This window comes from Thunnus thynnus, chromosome 17 (genome assembly GCF_963924715.1).
Source record: "Thunnus thynnus chromosome 17, fThuThy2.1, whole genome shotgun sequence".
NCBI classification, from domain to species: Eukaryota; Metazoa; Chordata; class Actinopteri; order Scombriformes; family Scombridae; genus Thunnus; species Thunnus thynnus.
The window spans coordinates 2,853,833-2,873,509 of NC_089533.1; the positions used below are offsets into that span (position 1 = coordinate 2,853,833).

Sequence of the window (19,677 nt, forward strand, 5' to 3'; positions counted from 1 at the left end):
GGTTCGCTCACCTTGCTGTATCGGCTGTTGTCGGTGGAACTCCAGCGGAGCCACGATGAAGCTGGTCTGGCCCAGCGGGGTCCAGTGGTGCAACACCCTCAGCGTCCACACGCCGGGCCTCAGCGGCGAGGTGAGCGGTGGCCGGTAGTGGGTGACCTCGGCGGAGGCGTCCACCAGGATGTCGTAGGTCGCCGCGATGACGTTGGTGGGGTCGATCCACACCACGGTGGCCGTCAGGTTGCTCTGGCCTCGGCTCCAGCGCTGCACGGCCACCGGCTCATCCTCCGGTCCCAGCAAACCACCCCAGTTCCTGAAGAGACGCTCCTTAGGATCCCAGTCCATCCCCACCTGGAGGACAGGAAGAGACTCAGACTGCATCTCTCTACTGGTCTCAAATCGGGTTGCAACTCAGAATGATTTTTTTATCATCGATTAATCTGCTGATTATTGTTTCAATTAATCGTTTGGTCTATAAAACATCAGCAAACACAAAGAAATGCCCACAACGATTTGTTCAAACCCAAAATATTCAACAATGAAAGGATTAGCAGTTCCGTCTGAAAAATGACTTAACGATTTCTTGATTTATCAAAATAGGTTCTCTACTGATCGACTAATCATTGCAGTTCTAGTCTCAAGCTGCAGGGGTGTCTGGAAATATTTACTTAATATTGGCTTCCAGCTGATTTTAGAATTGATTTCTAGGTTTTACTTATTGTTTTCAAAGCAGCATCCAGACGTAAACACACTCAACCTCAGATCCTACAACTTAAAACTAAAGGCTCCCAAACTCTGAACAGACTTCCTGTTGAAACTCATCCCGCTGCTGTGTGAATTCCTTTCAATCTCTTCTAAAAACTCATGTTCATACATTAACCTTGGGATCCCACTGAGCGCCTGTGCCACGTTCCGGCTCCGACGTGGTTTTGCTCCGTGCTCTGCACAGCGCCCTACTCCACCGGGAGCGTGTCAGAAGCAGAGCGTCGTCACCGCGGGGAAGCCTTCCGCCGTTTAAAGTCAGTTGCACTCCTACTACAGTAATTACAGCAGCCTAGTCGAAGCTTACAGAGTGCCTTAAGGCTACCGTAATTACTGCAGTAGCAGGGCAACTAAACTGTCCAATTTTGTTAACTTGCTCAGCTTTCATTGATTTGGTCATTTTCCTTGATCTTTGTGCTTCTACGTAGTTAAATAGTTTCTTTATTCGTCTGTTTTAATTGCGTTTATTGTTGAAATACGACCAGGAGTCTGCACAGTGTTTTATTTTGAAAATTGACCGGATGCTCAATGCTGTTTCTGTGTCTGACTTCCTGCCCAGCTCCATCTGCTCTGTGCTGCTTGAAAAAAAAAAAATAGACGAGGCGCCTATCTTTAGCGCAGTGGAGCGGAGAGCCGCTTCTGGGACGCTTCTGAAATGCGCCGCGACGCACCCGGTGGAATCAGAAACATTGACTAGATGGCCACGATCAGCTCCGGCAGCCGCGTCGGAGCCGGAACGCGGTGCACACGCACCCGGTGGAATTTAGGGGTTACATTTTTTTGAATAACGTAAAAAAACATGAAAAAGTGTAATAAATGCTTGTGAGGGTCTGCGTTAACGGTGTAAAACTGATGAAAAAACTTTGTCACAAAAAACTAAATATAATGCACATGACATTTAAATATGCTCGGATAATATCAACTAGTGACAGCTTCTATTGAAACAAGTAACTGATTTCAAAAGGCCATGTTGGTCAGTTAAATGTGTGTGTGTGTGTGTGTGTGTGTGTGTGTGTGTCTGACCTGGACGTGCTGCAGGCGGTTGTTGGGGAAGGGGGGGCTGGCCAGGGTGAAGTGGTCTCTGGGTGTCACCCAGGTCTCCAGGCTCTCCAGCTGGGTGGAGGCTCTGTTGGTGGCCATGTGACGCACCAGGTATCCTTGGAACTGGTCGGACAGGAAGTAGAGGTGGACCGACACCGGGTGGCTCATGGCCACGTACCTGAAACACACACAATGATCTTATTTCTCACATTTTGACTTTTTTTTTTTTTCTCAATGCAGCAAAGTATTTCAGCACATTTACTCAAGTACAGTTATTAATTATTTCTTCGTTTGTGCCATTTTCTCTCTCATCATCTTTTAGCAACATCTGTCGATAATCTTCACCTTTCAAAAGAAAATGTCATATCTAATTCTTGATCTATTCTTTTTCTCATCTTTCATAATTGTAATTATTTGTTTTTACATGATTATTGTCTGCTGATTGAAATCTGTTCATTTTGTGTTTCTTATTGTCTTTTATTTTCTTTGTATTTTGCTTAATCATGATGTTTTTTACACAGAACTACTCTCCAGAGACTGAAAACGTGATGCTGTTATTAGTCTTTGGAGCGGTTTCTAATCAAACTAACGTGACCAAACTCTTCATGATGAAGGAACATGTCACCCAGTGCAGCGCTGTGACTCACTGATGTGTTTTTGATAAGATATATCAGGCTTTGATACACACACAATACTTGTTAGTAGATCATTCATTGTTGGTTTGGATCCAAACATGAGATTTGTTGACAAGGAGAAAAATAAAGACCTGTTCTTTAATATTCTGTTGATCAACTAAGTGCTGCAGCTCCAGTTAAAATGTTAACCATATAACATCTTATTAATTTATGGCTTTAATGCACAATTTTGTTGTTTCCAAACCAAACGAGTGGGAGGAAGAAGAGATTTCAATCTGTGAGGAAACGAGTACTCGCAGTACTCATGTGGACAGAAGCGTGGACGTGCTCTGAGATGCTGTTTGACTGAAATCATAGGTTGGAGGGAACAGACTAGTCTTATTTTAACTCCCCTCCTCCCCCCTTCACACACACACACACACACACACACACACACACACACACACACTCTGCTGCCCCCACCCATTCTAGCCACCAATCCCCACCCGAAATCCAACAACAAGAACCTCCTTGTACCTACTGTTGGTCTCCACCCCACACACACACACACACACACACACACACACACACACAGCTGGAAAAATCCAGTCAGTGCAGAAACTGAAGCCTGATTGTACCTCAGTACAAGCTTGCGTTATCTTCATATTTAATTTGGACTGGTGAACACACAAACACCAGTGGTGGTGAGTTTAGTGGAAACACACATTTCATCTGCCAGAGTCCTCGTCTCTCTACACCAACTGTGCACATTCTCTTAGCAAAAAGCAACTTTACAGATCCAATAACTAAGTGAGGACTGATACCTGTATGAGGCCGATTGTAGTTTTTAATAAAGACAAATTCTAGTACAGACTTTACTTTCAGGCCTGTATTCCACTTCATCTGGTCCGGACCAAGAAAAACATGATGCATTGTTGTCTTTCAGTTCTGGATCTTGTTTCCCAAAAACATCTTAAGGCTAAAATTATCTTAAAATCCATCTTGTGAACCTTCTTAATGTTTCCCAAAAGCACTGTAACCGAAGACTCTCTTGGAATTGACCGTAGACTAACAAGCAACTCCTCGCGTTTTTTCTCTGGTGTCACAAGGAGCGGGTTATGAAAATGAATAGTTGAAACTGCAACTAGACGTAATTAATCGTAAACAGTGACAAACAGTAACTGGACAACTTTCTCTAAGCAGTCCCTGTGTGGAGAACAAACCAGGGTCCCATTCAACCAGACTAAACTACACACCAGAGTTTGATTGACAGCTTTCAAACCAGCTTAAACAAACCGAACCAAACGGACCAACACACCAGCGTTTGTTCAAACCGAACCAAACAGGTTTGGGTGTGAAAGCATAATCTCCCCAACCAACATTACAGGTTATGTCTCAGGGAGCCAGATTCTAGTTGATTTAGTGGTGAGATGGGTCTTATGCGCTGTAACACTGGTATCATTACAGTGATATTGTTCAAACTGTAATCAATTTAAGCACATGTGAACCCATCAAGAACCCCTGGAAGCTTTCCAAACATCCCTTGATAACATCCATGAATCCATTGGACCCTCATGAAGAACCCCTGCAGCCCTTTCACAAACTCCTGGAGCCCCTTCAACAACCCCTAGAAGTGATTCTAAGACCTTTTAGGATCCTGTAATAGCCTCTTTTGTCCCTTCCAGAACCATTTTTAAATGGGTTAAAACTAACTTTTTCTGCTCTTCGAGGTGTCTTGTTTGCCTCCTACGGTATGGTCTCATAATGGGGTAAATGGTATTATTTTTTGGTACTGCTGTTGGTTTCTGAGAAAACAGCAGGACTGTCTGTCACGCCCCATCCAGCTCTGTTAATACATCCATGTTCGTACCTGCAGCTGTTGTCGTTGGGATGGCCCTGCAGCGAGCCGGCGGCGCGGCTCAGTCCCATACGAGCGAAGGCGTGGTAGTGGCTGAGCGAGGAGTCCGACAGGCTGGCGGGGCCGTCCGTCTCCTGCTCATAAGCGTTTTCCCAGTAGGCCTGGAGGCCCGGCGTGCCTGAGGCGTACGCTCCAAACAGGTAGGAGTCCAACTGGCTGATGATCTCCTGGCTGACGCTGGCCTCGAACTTCCGGGCGAAGAAGGTGGGTCTGGACACTTGCTGTAGTCAGAAGGAGACAAGGAGGGATGATTACAGTTAGAAGAAGAAATAAGCCACAAAGGAAAAGCCAAACAAAATAAAAGTAAGTCATTACATTTACAGAAGCTCTAAGAGAGAGAAATAAACTGCAATGTAATAAATATGAGTGGAAACACTGGCAGCACTGATGCAGCTTGTGGTGACGCTTATTTCTGTTTTTCCAGATGGGAAACCTGAGTTCCACTTCATACAAAGCAAAGAGCCAAATGTGAAAATAAATCTGCAGCAAACAGCAATTATCTCATTACTTTCTGTACTGCTACATTCAGTAATTTCAATGACATAGTTAGGAGGCTAATGACTGTAATCACTTAAAGAAACAGAACAACACATTACATACTGTATATAATTCCCACTAAACATTATAATAACAAATATTAAATAAGTAATAGGAGCAAATATTTTCACTATTCAAGTCACAAACTATAATATCTGAATGTCTCCTCTCTTATTGTGGTGCTTACACAGGTTGTTTGATCCCAAAATTAATGTTTAATTGATTAATACTTTACTGATTGTCTTGTAACATCAAATTCAATCAATCAAAGCAATTTACTGGAAGAAGGAAATTGAAAGATAAAATGGAAATAGAAGACAGAGAAGATATCATAAAACAGATAAGTTGTAAAGTAGAAAAACAACAACAACAACAACTAGATCAACAGGTTAAAATCACAACACGGTGGGAAATAAACACCTGCAATAAGATACATATGTGTGATTTTGAGCAGTTTCCAGTCATTTCCATCAACAGTCGCTGTGGTGGGTAAAACTCTTCCTGGACTGGTTTATGAATCGCAGTTATTATTCACTATCCTGTGTTTACATCCGATATACCTGCTGGACCACATGTCTACATGTCTGATGAGTCAGTGCTGGTGGTAGAGCGGGTCATCCACCAATCAGAAGGTCAGTGGTTCGATCCCCGGCTCCTCCAGCCCGCATGTTGAAGTGTCCTTGCTCGGTGTGAATGGGTGAGCATAGAAACACTGCGGGGCGCTCTGGATAGGAAGCTGAGCGGGTCGGCAGCTTGCATGTCAGCCTCTGCTATCAGTGTATGAATGTGTGTGTGAATGAGTGAATGCTGGCATGTGTTGTTAAGAGCTCTGGGTGGTTGATCAGACTAGAAAAGAGCTTTTTAGGGACCGAGCCCAAAAGGCGAGGACCCTATTGTTTTTCGTGTTTGTTTGTTTGTTTCTTTCTTTATTATTACGCCACTTAAACCCTTAATTTGACCCCCTAAACATGCGCAAAACCTCACCAAATTTGGAAGGCACATCAGGTCTGGTGAAATATTTGATAAAATGTAAAAATTAACCCCCAAAGTGCCAAAATGTGCTCTCTAGTGCCACCTATGTCACTGATATGGCCGCCACGGCCCGCAGGAATGTCGTAGAGAGATCAAACCAAAACTCAATTATTCGTCTCATCAAGACCTACTAATCATGACACCCCTGACCTAAATCCAACAGGAAGTCTGCAATCAGCCTTTAAAAATAAGACTTTGCCCCAATTTTGGCCCCCGAACAAACGCTATCTCCTCCGAGGGCGTTAATGGTATCAGCTTCAAACTTTAATAGATGACTTATGACACTGTGCTGAAAAAAAGTTGTTAAAAACTTTGTAATAACTCGAACGGTTTGGATTTTATAAGCCCTGGAAGTTGCAGCGCCACATCACACCTTACAATGTAAAACAATGGGGAGACATGAACTTTGTGTCAAACAGAGGCTACTGATGTCTAAACTATAAGTCTGACCACTTTCAAACCTGTATCAGTGGATTCGCCACGAAATTTCCTACTAAAATATGATTTTTAATGTAAGATTTGGCCAAAGTCATGGGATTTATGAGGAGATTTCACAAGAAGCGTACTCTAAAATCCTCCTCTCCAACTGCTCCTGGTGATGTCACTCCCTCAGTGCTGTGAAACATTCCGCAATACACACTCATTATAAAATCACAGGAGGAGCAAGAAAAGACTTTAAAACTCACACTCTAATATCTCAAAAACAATAAAAGATAGAAAAAACATGTAAATTCAAGATTTGTAGGTCAAAGTCTCGTGACTCATTTAAAGTTCAAATGAAGTTTGTATCTAAAACCAGGTGTAATGCCTTGCTCCTGGGCACCTTGTCACTCAGTGTTGTGGTGGGAGGCAGTAGAAGGAGGGAGAAAGCTCTGCTGAACTATCTTTTACATGTTTGGTGTGACCTGTGGTCACTGTTTGAGCCAAAAATAACCTTGCATGTAGTTTCACACACGTGTTAAAACCCGTCGCTGCAGTACGAGACGTCTCACATACAAGCTCAACATGCTGCACGCGCACACAGAGGAAAAACTAGGATTTGAGTTTTCATCATCTCTTACTAGCTCCAAACCTTGTGATGCCATGGCAACGACAGCAAACTCCCTGGCAACAGTCACACACACACACAGCATATCAAAGGAGACCGGCTCTCCTCGTATTTCCTGAAATAGCTCTTTGGAGACAAAAAAAAACTGGAACTGACAATCTCTGCTGATCAACAACAAGCAGAAAAAAACCCCACAAAAATCCCTCGAAACACACATCTGACACACTAAACCACCGCTGTAGTGAATCCGTTTCCAGTTTTGTCTCGTAACTTCTGGTTCATACTGTCGTCTATATGCTGGCTGTATATGATCACAGAGAGCAGGTCACAAAGTCAGTAGAGAAACAAACGGATCATTAAAAATTAATTTGAAGTCAACTGTTAATAAACGGAAACAAATCGGTCTCATCATCTCACGTCCCAACAGGCTTTCCTTTGGTCTGATATCGGTACAGGCTGTATATTTGGTGATAAATAACATAATTGTTGGTATAGAAATGCCAAAGATGTGTTTGAGCTAATGCGGGTGTGGAGTGGACACAGATAAAGCTTCCTTAGAGTTCTTAAAGGTGAAATTTGTAGGATTTAGTGGCATCTAGCAGAACAGACATAAGTATGTTTTAATTAGTGTATAATCACCTGAAAATAAGAATCGTTGTGTTTTTGTTACCTTACAATGAGCCTTTATATCTACAGAGGGAGCGGGTCTTCTTCCATAAAGCCCTCCATGTTGCACCGCCATGTTTCTACGGTAGCCCAGAATTGTCTATTTTCACTTCATAGACAATTATGTTTTTGTGTGTTACTGATGTTGTGTCGTCATCATTTTGTCTGTCTCTACATTTACACAAAAACTCAAATTAAGTGTATCTGAGAGTCTCCTTTACTACATTCAAACTGAGTTAAGAGTTAAGACTGTACACACACACACACACACACACACACACACACACACTCTTGTCATGCGGCCCAGCAGCCTTGAGGAAGGAAGGGCGTGCTTTATGATGTCATCAGGAGGGTGTGACCTCCACCAAACCGGCTCTCGGTGGGCTACGGCAGCACCAGCGATCCAGGAAATGATCCAGGAAACCCCGAACTAATGAGGACCATGAGGACTGAGCAGGCTGGCTCTGAGCTCTTACACGGCTAAAGACAACAGAGGAAACCACTAGTTACAGGTTCAGGAATGACTTTATATAAAACGCCTTCACTGTTCTGCATGTAACAGGTTGAATAGCTGCTGATTTGGACTTCATTCTGTCTCTTTTTTGACTGTTTGGGTTTCTTTTTCATTCACTATAAAGCTGAAACTTAATCTTTTATAATATTTTGATGGACAGATTATACATTTAGTCTATAAAAAGTTAGATAAATTGTGAAAACAGCTGCTCACATTTTCCCCAAAGTGATGTTCTCTTATTACTTTGTCTTTTCAACTGCAAAACATTTAATTTACAATCATATATGAAACATTTCTCTTTCTACAGCTGTGGTTTACAGCTGATATTTTTAATATAATGTCACAACTTTAAATTGAGGGGACACTTATATTAGTTATGTTTCAGGTAGAAGAAGTACCAAATATTTAAATTACTATATTAATTAAATATAAACAGTCCCTCCTGGCAAGAGGCTGCAGCCAATCAGAACCAAAACCTCATGACACAAGAACAGTTCCTTAGCCTGGGACCCCCACTGACACGGACTCTCATCCTGCCCACAGACATGTTATATTAACATAACAATGTCATAAACTGCAACAACACCTGTGAACCCACCAACATAGTTACTTGAACACGTTCCTGGAACATATTTTTATTGTAACACTTCATATTACTTATGATCACTGACTTTTGTGCTAACTCTATATTTCTCTTACCTTCTAGTTTTTGATTGTTATGCACCTCAACACCGGTTGCTTTTATGTGCAAACTTACTCGACGATATTATTGTTTCTGATAAACGTTTCATATGCAGTAACGCCGCAGCTGATGAAAACTCAGCAGCTGCTGGTTGTCATGGTAAAGCAACAGTAAAGCTCTGTGGTTTGAGAGTTTCTCAGGTTAGCGTTAGGGGTCAGGAGACGTTCCACAACAAAGAACGTTCTTGTGACGAGGGTCTAAGATAACTGCTCTACATGTCAGTGTCAAACAGCGTTGACTGATCTCTGCAGTTTACGGATCTCCTCTAAACCTCTATACAACTGTTGTATCTTCCAACCATCAAGTTAAAGGAGGCTGGTTATTTTCTATATTTTTTCTTATTGTCAACAAATCTCAACAACAATGAACTGATCTACTAACAATTATTGTGTGTGTATCCAAAGCCTGATATATTAAAAAAAAACTATTAAAAACCCATCAGTGAGTCACACCGCTGCACTGGGTCACATGTTCCTTCATCATGAAGAGTTTGGTCACGTCAGTTTGTTTAGAAACGGCTCCAAAGACTAATAACAGCATCATGTTTTCAGTCTCTGGAGAGTAGTTCTGTGTGCGGCAGACGCTACTGAGCATGTGCAGGAACCCTTTACAGCTTCACTAGCTTGTTGTGCTTCATATCACAACCTCTGGACTTTATACTGAAGTTATATTACAATGTTGTATAAAAGTTGTGATATGTAGCACAACAAGACAGTGAAAGCAGTGAATACTCACATCTGAGAAGATGAAAACAAATAATTACATTTACATTTTGTCATTTGACCGAAAGATGAGTAATCGATTATCATCAATGTTGTCAAATACTTTTCTGTCAATCATCTCATCATAGATATCATATAGATTAATCAGCTGATCGTTTCTATATCTAATTCCTAATCTCACAGAGTCTCACTGGTTAAATAATGTAACAGTAGTGTGTGCACTGTACTATACATACTGTACATGTGCGACCCTGAACTCTGTCTTCCAGGACTCTGAGCCGCCTTTCTAGCAGGCCAACCCCGGCATTATGGTAATGACAACGTTAGAAACCTCAGCGGCAACTCGCTACAAAGCTCTAAAAATACTCTCCGCCTCAGCTTACAGCTGTTTCCAAGATTAGTTGTCCTTATAGAAACCATCGGTAGCTCGACCACAGACGCTGTCTTTAGGTCTGCCGTTACAGGGAGCCAAGGACCGCCTTCTGTACGTGAAAGCAGCACTGCTAATTTGTGAATACGAAGCTATTCTGGTCCTGGGCCACCGTGGCCCCGAGAGGAGAGGCTGGGTAGTAGACTGCATGAAGGTCCAGAGTTACTAGCGTGATGACTGTAATCTGTCTGTCCTCTGCCAGGCTTATAGAGCTATATTACATTAAAAAAAAAATCCACAAAATGATCAGCTGTGGAAAGCTTCGTGACTACTGAGAGGTTCAAATGAGATGAACATTATTTATGTAGCCAAGTGTGGTTGGAAAAGCAAGTAATCATGTTTTTTAAAGAAAAAAATCATACATGACCAACATACTGTTATTTTCTGATACGGACAGTTTGATTACATTGTTAAAATTCTTAAACCTACATTAACTGATGTTTTATCCATTTGTAGTGAACTCAACACTGACATATCATCAGCTTTTCAGCCGATATGTTGAAGCTTATTTCCACATCCAGCAGTTGCGGGGCAACATTATCATTCATGTGGAGTCGTGTTTCTGTCCACCTGGTGAATGTAAGTCCAATATTCACTCTCTTTTAGCTTCTGTTTCTGCTCTCTACCAACTCCTGAGGGAAATATCTGGCTCTTTAGCTGCTAAATGCTCCACTATGTTCACCAGCTAGTCTACAGTTAACTGTGTCTGTTTGCCGTTTGGTGCTGAGCAGGTAGTGTACAGCGGCTTTTTACAGCTTTTTTTCTGAAAACGACGCTATGAGAGCGCTGAGAGTGAACCAGAACAGATAAACAATGAGCTGAAACTCACTATAAAGCTCCGTAAAGCCGAGAGGAGCTGCAGAGTCACTGATAATTCTCTGTAGGTTCATCACTACGAGCCACAACCAACACATTACACACTGACACATCAGACTGTTATTATAAAAAATATCGAATATAGCTGCTTTAAAATTACACCCATATCTTCTCTTCTCTTTCCTGCTGGACACCAGATATACTGGACCACGATTGTCTCCAAACTAGTTGTGATGTCACAAATCCTGCTCGTAGGTACATGTGTTAAACTCAGATTACAGGTGAGAAACTTCAATCATTCTGCACAGAGAAGAAGAACAAACATCCAACTGAAGGAACAAGAAGAAACATGTTTTTGAGTCATTTCTCACCTGGAAGCGCGGCAGATCGGAGGGCTTGAAGTCGTTGGGCGAGCAGCCGCACCAGTCCACAATGTGCTTGTACTGGCATTTACATCCCAGTTTGCGGTTCCAGTTGGTGAGCCGCAGGTTGTTGTCTACCATGGACTCACAGTGGGCGCTGTTCTCCAGCACGGTGTGGAAAAATGACTGCAGGTGGCGAGAAAGACAGACAAGTTTTAATCACATTTGTCTCCTGATTGATTCTCCTGGTGCACCACCACCACCATTATCCTCTGGACTGGTGGGAAGCCCACACTGACTCACATGTAGCTAGGAGATGATTTGTGTTCTGGCCAACAAACCCTCAGAGAGCACTTTATTAGGAACACCTGTGCAATCTAATTATATTTGTTGACATTGTCAGAAAGGTGATAATTCTACTTTATGTTTATGATTGAGGTGTTGGTGGGTGATGGTGGACTGGTGCTGGAACAGGAGGGACAACTAGAGGTTTTTGTCCTCCCACTTTCAGGTGTTATGGTAATAAAGTGGTAACATCTAAGCCAGGTATTACGGTAAATCTATTCTAACATGTTGGATCTTTAAATCAAATCACAATCTGACATCCAATAAAATATGATTATGAATTATGTGTTTGCTAGATTACTGTGTGTTACATAGGTACCGGGCTAGCTAGCTAACATGCTAGCTAACAAAAAGAATGAGCTACCTGCTAAAAAAAAAAAAAAAAAAAAAAAAAAAAGTTTCTGTAAAGCAAACTTAGATTTGTGACCGAGCCTGAGCCTGCAGAGTCATCGCCAGTGGAGCTGTCAGATGTGGGAGAGAGAGCACCACCACCACTGGCTCTTAATGAGAGAGAGAGAGGAGGAGGAGGAGGAGGAGGAGGAGGAGGAGGAGGAGGAGGAGGAGATCACCCCTGTGGCTGCAGCTGCCACCACTGCTTCAGCTACAATATGTGTGTCTATTTGTATGTTGCTCTGTTTTAATAGGGCATGAATTTGAAGTCTCAGTGACTGGTTGGTTGGTTACAGTCGAACCTTTTTTAGCCGCTAGCTGGCGGACCACTGAGCCACCCTGATGAGAGGGAATGCATTTCATATTTTAGTTGTACAGAAACGTCAGACTCATTCTGGGCGCCGCTGACATGAGATGGACAAAATATTCAGAACAACTTTCGATATAATACACTCCAGTCCAGCATCACCCACTATGACCTCAACAATAAAGAATTATCAGCTTTCTGACAACGTCAACAAAAACTAAAAATATATAAGCTTCATAAAAGTAGAATTTATGTCAGAGCTGTTGTATCAGACAGGTGTATAAGTCTATTAAACATTAATATTTATGTTTTGTATTTTGTTGTTACTATCACGTGTGTTTGATGTTTTCAATGTGAAGCCTTTTATGATTTTTAGCTTTGAAAAGTGCTTTATGAATGAGTCTCATCTTATTTATTTTTCTCTGGATACATTTAGAATGACAAGTGTGTAGTAAATGTTTGCTGATCAGATCATTCGGATCAATTATTTGACCAATTGTATCAGCTCTAATCTATATTTACTTGTTCTATTTAAAAAATGCTTGAGCAAGAAATAAACCGAGTTCAGTTGTGTTGTTTTATTGATGCTAAATATCTGTTTTTGACCCTTTATACAGTAAATAAACCTGTTTCTGGTCCAGAGATAAATAAAACTATTGATTATCTTGGATTTTACAGTTGATATTAATGTTTTCATCTTGGAGACAGAAGCTGCAAACATCTGATATCTGCATTTTATTTATATTTGGCTATTTTCTTACTAAAGTGGAAACAAGACTTTCTCTGCATCTTTATGGAGCGACTGAAGGGTTACTGAAGTGTGTGTGTGTGTGAGTGTGTGTGTGTGTGTGTGTGTGTGTGAGTATGTGTGTGTGTATGTGTATGTGTATGTGTGTATGTGTGTGTGTGTGTGTGTGTGTGTGTGTGTGTGTGAGGATGTGTGTGTGTGTGTGTATGTGTGTGTGTGAGTGTGTGTCTGTGTGTGTTCCTGCGTGTGTGTTCCTGTGTGTGTGTATGTGTGTGTGTGTGTGTGAGTGTGTGTCTGTGTGTGTTCCTGCGTGTGTGTGTCACCTCGGCAGGCAGCAGTGTGTAGGCGTAGAAGCGCTTCATGCTGCTGACCAGCTCGTCTCGGGAGTTCACCACATAATCCACAAAGACCCGGTTGAGCAGGAACCAATCGGAGCCTCCGTCCACCGCGATGCCCTCTGGGATCTTTCTGTCCCCGAGGCGCCACATGTGGGTGTCACACTCGTAGAAGAGACGGTCCAGACCCTGTTTACGGATGAAACTGAGACGACAGTTGGGAATGATTAAAATCATTTAAAGAGACACATTTACAGCTGAACTATAGAGAGAAAAACAGTTAATTATCTAAAATGAATAATGAACAAAAAACAAACTAAAACAACTAAAGTAAAGCTGTTAAAACCTGATGACTGTGCAGTTAATGGAACTTCAAGACTAAATCTGTGTCTAAACCTAAAAATACATTTAATTTCACTGGATGCAACTAAATTACACGAGAAACTCAATGAAGACTAAACCAAAATTATATAATATTAGTTTATGTGAGAAGTCAGGCGTACTTTTACTCTGAGAGAAAGACGTCCTGACGACGTATTTGAACCAATAAATCTAAATATACTGCAGCTCCAACAAACTGCAGCTACAACCAGAACATATAACAGGCAGCAGATGAATCATCTGTGACATAAACAGATTTAAATATTATAAATCTAGAGTTGTACATCAGTCATTTTTAATGATTGTAAAATAGTTTTACAGTTTTTAAAGTCACTTAAGTTGATAATCAAGAAGCTTTTCTTTTTCTTTTTTTTAACAGTTTAATTTTTTTGACTTCACAGACTAAAACATTTTGATCTAGATTTTTTTTCTATTATTATTATAATTTATTTAGTTTCTTTTTTTTAGTCCTCCACCGTTCTTCTTCTCTTATATAAACACACCATCTACAACATCTACAGCTTCCGTTCACACTCAGTTTTTAACTTTACTTTTGTTTTTCTTTATTTGTCTTCATAAATCCTCCGTACATGTATGAGGACTGGTCTGTATATTTGGAATCAATTGTATGTATAAAAGGAGTTCTGCTAATATAGAATTATTATTATACTAAATCTAAAAAAAAGAGAAAAAAAAAGAGATAAGCTTAATGAGTGTGGAGGGAAAAATGACATTAGAAGTGAACTGTTTGATGATCCAGTGTAGACATGTGATCAGCTTTGACCTTTCACATGTTGTAACCACACTGTTCTGTTTTAGGTCGGATGTCTTGAACCTTGTTAGTGTCTCGTCCGTTAGGAAAGGAGAAATAGAAAAGGTTATCTGAAGTGTTTGACACGTGGTGACCCCGATTCTACAGAAACCATCGTTGGAAAAGGGAAGTAAATACAAGAACTGGACATGACTGACTCCGTGTATGGAAATATTATCGATTATCTTGCAGGAAACAGGCGTCTGCAGACAGAGAAGTGTGACTGTACTGGAGGTGTTTGTGTGAACTGTTCGGTGTGTTTCTCTTGGAGTCTGTATTCATACGCTTCAGTGGTTCATTAAAGGCAGTTGGACTGTAAAAGAATCTGTGTGTCTGGTATTTAGTTTCCTTTCACACCAAAACCACACAAGCTGATGTTTTCAGCTGCAACGACATCAGTTTCTGGATAATTTAACTTCCATGTTTCACATTTAGAGCAAACTTTTTTTGGATTGAAACCCTTTAAATTGAACATTTTTGAATATCTCAAGTTTATTTTTTGCATTTTTTGCAGTATCAAAATAATCTAGAGGGCTGAGAACCAATCATTTAACTACAATAACTGCAAAAACTAATACTACTTCCAAACTGGAGAGAATAAGCCATCATCATCATCATCATCATCATCATCATCATCAGAGGAAAAAGGGACTCTCCTACCGTGCGTTGTCTCTGCCGTGAGACTTGATGAAGTTCATGTTGGGGTATTTGGACAGAAAAGACACCAGCTGTTCATTGGTCCTGAGGAGAGACAGACGACAGCCGTCAATCATCCACGACTCAGCCAATAATCATCACAGATTATCTAAACCCTGATCTGATCGATCAAGCTGGAGATGTGACATCACAGGAAAACACGCCGCCGGCTGACGGCGCTCAGACTGACTGACGTGTTTCTCTTTACGGCAGTTTTACTCGTTTTCCAGCAGCAGTCGTGTTGTTGTTCTTTGACCGAGTTACAACTACACAAGCGTGTACAATATCTCTGCTGCTGGTTGGATTTATTTATTTATTTATTTATTCTGTCCGTCTTTTATCTTTGTATGATTTGTTCTTTTGCACCAGATGTTTGACGGCTGTTTTTCAGACGTTGTGTGGTGTGTGTGTGGTTATGATTGACATAAGCAGACAAATTTCCCTCCGGGGACCATAAATGTTATTTTAGATTATCTACCGAGCCTCCTATCACCTTCGACCGTCTCCGTCGGTCACATGACCCTTCCCTCGCGGGTCGTAGTTGTTTGTCTTGTCAGAGCTGTTTGCATGGCCGATCAATAATCATATCTGATCTCACACAATCACGTTTAGATCCACACAACAAAGCAGAAATATCAACAAAGACTTTTATTGACTTTTATTGAGTGTTTATCTACTTCATCCATATTGACACTGTGCAACATGAGACCTCCGGCTCTGACGCAAGACGCAAAAAGAACCGCAGACTTTAATGTGCCGTCGTCTGTGTTTGGCCACATGAAGAAGAAGAAAGACATAAAATGGACTCACGCACATTATCTAAACAGTGTTTAAAAGGAGGGTTGTTGATACACATCTACCCAGGATGCAACGTGTCTCTCTTCCATTTAGAGCCGCTCCGTGTCACAGCTGGACCGAGTTTATTTAAGCTTCCTCTTCCAAGCTGGAGAGGAAACGGTTAATCTGCAGCGTGCGGGCCCTGAAGCCGAGGCAGCGGCTGTGTGAACACGCCGCACGGCACGACACGACACGACACGACACGGCTCAGCTCTGGTGTCGGTCCTAACGAGGAGACGGGACGGCAGACAGACGCACGCGTCGCTCTGATTACATTTGATTACAGTGGTTGAGACGAAGCGCAGGCGTCGTGTCTGACTGGAGCTGCTGCTGGTTGTGCATCTACCTGAATTCATCAAACTGAGAAACTTCTTTTATTCTTAATTGCAAACTTCAAAATAAAAGCTAATTATCAAATGACTTACTGCGGTGCAGAAACAGAGCTTCTTGATGACATGTTTTGGGGGGATTATAAAAGTTTAACCTATTATTTACATTTCATTTGAACTTTTTTTTTGTATATATCAGCAAACAACAAGAGAAAAGCCGCATTGATTGTTTGCAGTCACTTTCCATCATTCTAATCTGTATTTTGTAGCTCGTTTCTCAGCAGCAACACCATTTATATACTGTGAATATAAAAGATTACTGTCTACTGGAGATATTAAAGATTTCACACAAATGCCATAAACTCATGTTTCTGCATGATGTTTTTAAAGAATGAACTACGAGGTGGACGTAGGGAATAACAGCATTTTTCAGCTGAATTTCTAGAAGTTTAAAGTATCACATAAAATGTTTCTCATCTAAAGACTTTTTTTTTTCTCCCTGCAAATTATGACCTTTCAGACTGTCAGAGCTGAGCTGCAGACTCTACGTTTCACATTTTCACCTCCAGAAATAGAAAACTGAAACGTCTTATGTTCTGCAGGCTTTGATACCACGGATGATTTAACTCATAAATGTCTTTACAGCTTTCAGGTAAAAGTACGAATCTTCTCTTTTCTTTTAGCTCAGCGGTTGCGAGACAAATCTGACGGGTCGTGAGATGATTAATAAGGTAGAAAAGAAGAAAAAAAAACATATTTCTGCGACAGAAATTACAGCTTTTCTCCGATTCTCCTTTTTTTTTTATTGTGAAACACTGAACAGATTTCCTCTAAAAACTGAATTAAACAACATGAAATCACTTTTTAGTTGATCTTCTTGCAACCTGTCACAAGAGGATATTGCTTCATTTTTAAGGCTCAAAAGCCAAAAAAAAAAAAAAAAAAGTCACATTTAGCTGAAAATAAAGAATCAATGTTTGACAAATTGTCCGTCGTCCTGTCAGATATTGAATTATCATCCAGTTGATGTTCTGTTTATGACATTTAAAAGTTTTTGTGACCTTCTCTTGACAGCTAATACTAACACACACACACACGCACACGCACACGCGCACACACACACACACACACACACACACACACACAGATGCATTGACTCAGTCTCCATGTTGTGGCTCGGTGACGTCATGTATTGACGGCGCTGTGCTAACGCTGCGGCTCTGCTATGGATTTTAGCTGGAAGCGTGTTCAAACAGTCGCTCTGATGAAGAGGACAGCAGAAGATCAGTGTGTTTGTTTTTTTCCATCCTTATGAAGAGCGATGAAGAGTAAGAAGCAAGAATAGAGAGATGAAGAAAAACCCTGAAGATACAAACATTTCATCGTCTGAACCTCCTCAGACGCTGGTTCGGATTAAACGTTAGTCTGGTTTAGTTTGGGGAAAGAGTTCAGGATGAGTAACGTATTTCAACAAGGCAGCAACACAAGCTGCTCACAGAGGTTTAGTGATGTAACTAACGATTGTTTTCATCATTGATTAATCTGCCGATCACTCTGTCGACTGTTTCGTGTTTAAATTGTTAGAAAATAGTGAAAAAAGCCCAAAGTGACGTCACCGACAGTCCAAAACCCGAAGAGTTTCAGTTCATGTTTGACAAAGAAAAGTAGGAAACAAAACACTATTTGGAATTCTTTCTTAAAAAAACGATTATTTGATTATCGTAATAGTTGCCGATTAATTTCCTGCCAATCGATGAATACGTTCAGCTCTAAACCAAACACCCAGTTTAACCCCTGTAGAGCTGCAGGAAATATGAAAACTCAAAGCTCAACATCTGCTAAAGTTTCATCTTTGGTTTGGTTGCGATGGTTGTTTTAACCCTCCTGTTGACTGTGCAACTTTTGTCCTCCCGGGTCAGTTTTTACTCTGGAGGACAAACGTCTACAGATGCTATAAATTTTAATAAAAACACCCAAAATTCAATGAAAGTAGTGATCATTACTTTTACTTGTTAAGTGTGTGGTATGGAACCATCCATGTGATTTTCAGGCAATTAGATGAAAGAAATCCATATTTCTGATATAAAAACATTTGAAAACGGGTCAAATTTGACCCGAAGACAACAGGAGGGTTAAAGGAGCCCAAATGAAAACGTGTTCTTCTTGCTGTAACACTATGTAATGTCTGTCTGTCTGTGTGTTATTTATTTAATAGTCTTAGTCCATTAATCGATTACTAAATAAAAATATCTTGTGGACATTTGATGACGTCATCTTGGGCTTTGGGAAACAGTGATGAACATTTTAAACCGATCAACTAATCCAGAAAATAATCTACAAATAAATCGATAATGGAAATAATAGTTGCAGCCCTACATGTGCACGTGGATCCGTTTTGAGCCCAGAGCTGCTGGATACCTGCTGGACGTCATCCTCAACATCTCTGCACCGTTTAAAACAGGCCGACGAGCCAAACACGAACCTCTGTATGTAACCTCGTTTCTTTACTGTGAACCATCGGTCGATATCTCTCCGCTGATCACCGAGCCGAGCTCTTTCCTCAACAAATACTGCTTCCCTCAAATCCCCAAGCAGCAAGACAGCCATTAAAAAGGGCTCTGCTTCAAAGCTATAGACTCCCCCCCCGATCCATTCACACTCAATGCACTTGTGGTCTATCGGCCACGTAACCTGATCCATAAGACCTTAAACAAACCAAACAAGGCCCGCCGGGCTGCCAGGACACTGGTTAGTGGCCATTAGCTGACACAGTGTTTTAATAAATCAATGTGGCTTTGGCAGGAACGTTGACATCATTGGTTAATCTCCTACATTCTTCCACAGGGACATAAAACAAAACCTTTCAGCTGCGTCCGTTTCAGAGACAATTTCTGCCTTTTTTTGTCTTTAAGCAAAAGAACAAAACCTGAGAAATTCTGTTAAAGATGATGTTTTATCCTGAGAGTTCATAGACGAGACAATTAAATAATCACAACATCAGATCTTCTCTCTGAATGGAGACAGTACAGCTGTAGCACAGGCTCCTACAGAGCGAAGAGTGTTGCATTATGGGTTGTTTTATAGCCTTAATGTTGCTAGGCTAGCAGGTTTCTTCAGTGTGTTTTTTAGTGAGTCTGTTAAGAGTGTTCGGTTCACTCGGTTTAACCTGCAGCAGCTTCTGAACACACACAATACAAATCTGTCAAGTAGCCAAAACTTACTGCTGCTACAGATGATGCAACAAAGAGAAACATGATATCTGCTGGACAAAAGATTGTTATTGATGCTTCCAGCAGC

The 19,677-nt window shown here is 41.1% G+C and overlaps 1 protein-coding gene across 1 annotated transcript in view; it reads right to left on the reverse strand.

Annotated features, from left to right (window-relative positions):
* Nucleotides 1-19,677, reverse strand: part of LOC137201257 (xylosyltransferase 1-like) — a 52,973-nt gene that overhangs the window by 10,087 nt on the left and 23,209 nt on the right. Inside the window, exons 5-10 of the mRNA XM_067616211.1 lie at nucleotides 15,179-15,259; nucleotides 13,315-13,531; nucleotides 11,211-11,387; nucleotides 4,285-4,553; nucleotides 1,783-1,978; nucleotides 12-348 (exon numbers count right to left, since the gene is read on the reverse strand). Coding sequence (XP_067472312.1) covers nucleotides 12-348; nucleotides 1,783-1,978; nucleotides 4,285-4,553; nucleotides 11,211-11,387; nucleotides 13,315-13,531; nucleotides 15,179-15,259 — 1,277 coding nt within the window. The remainder of the gene's footprint in view (nucleotides 1-11; nucleotides 349-1,782; nucleotides 1,979-4,284; nucleotides 4,554-11,210; nucleotides 11,388-13,314; nucleotides 13,532-15,178; nucleotides 15,260-19,677) is intronic.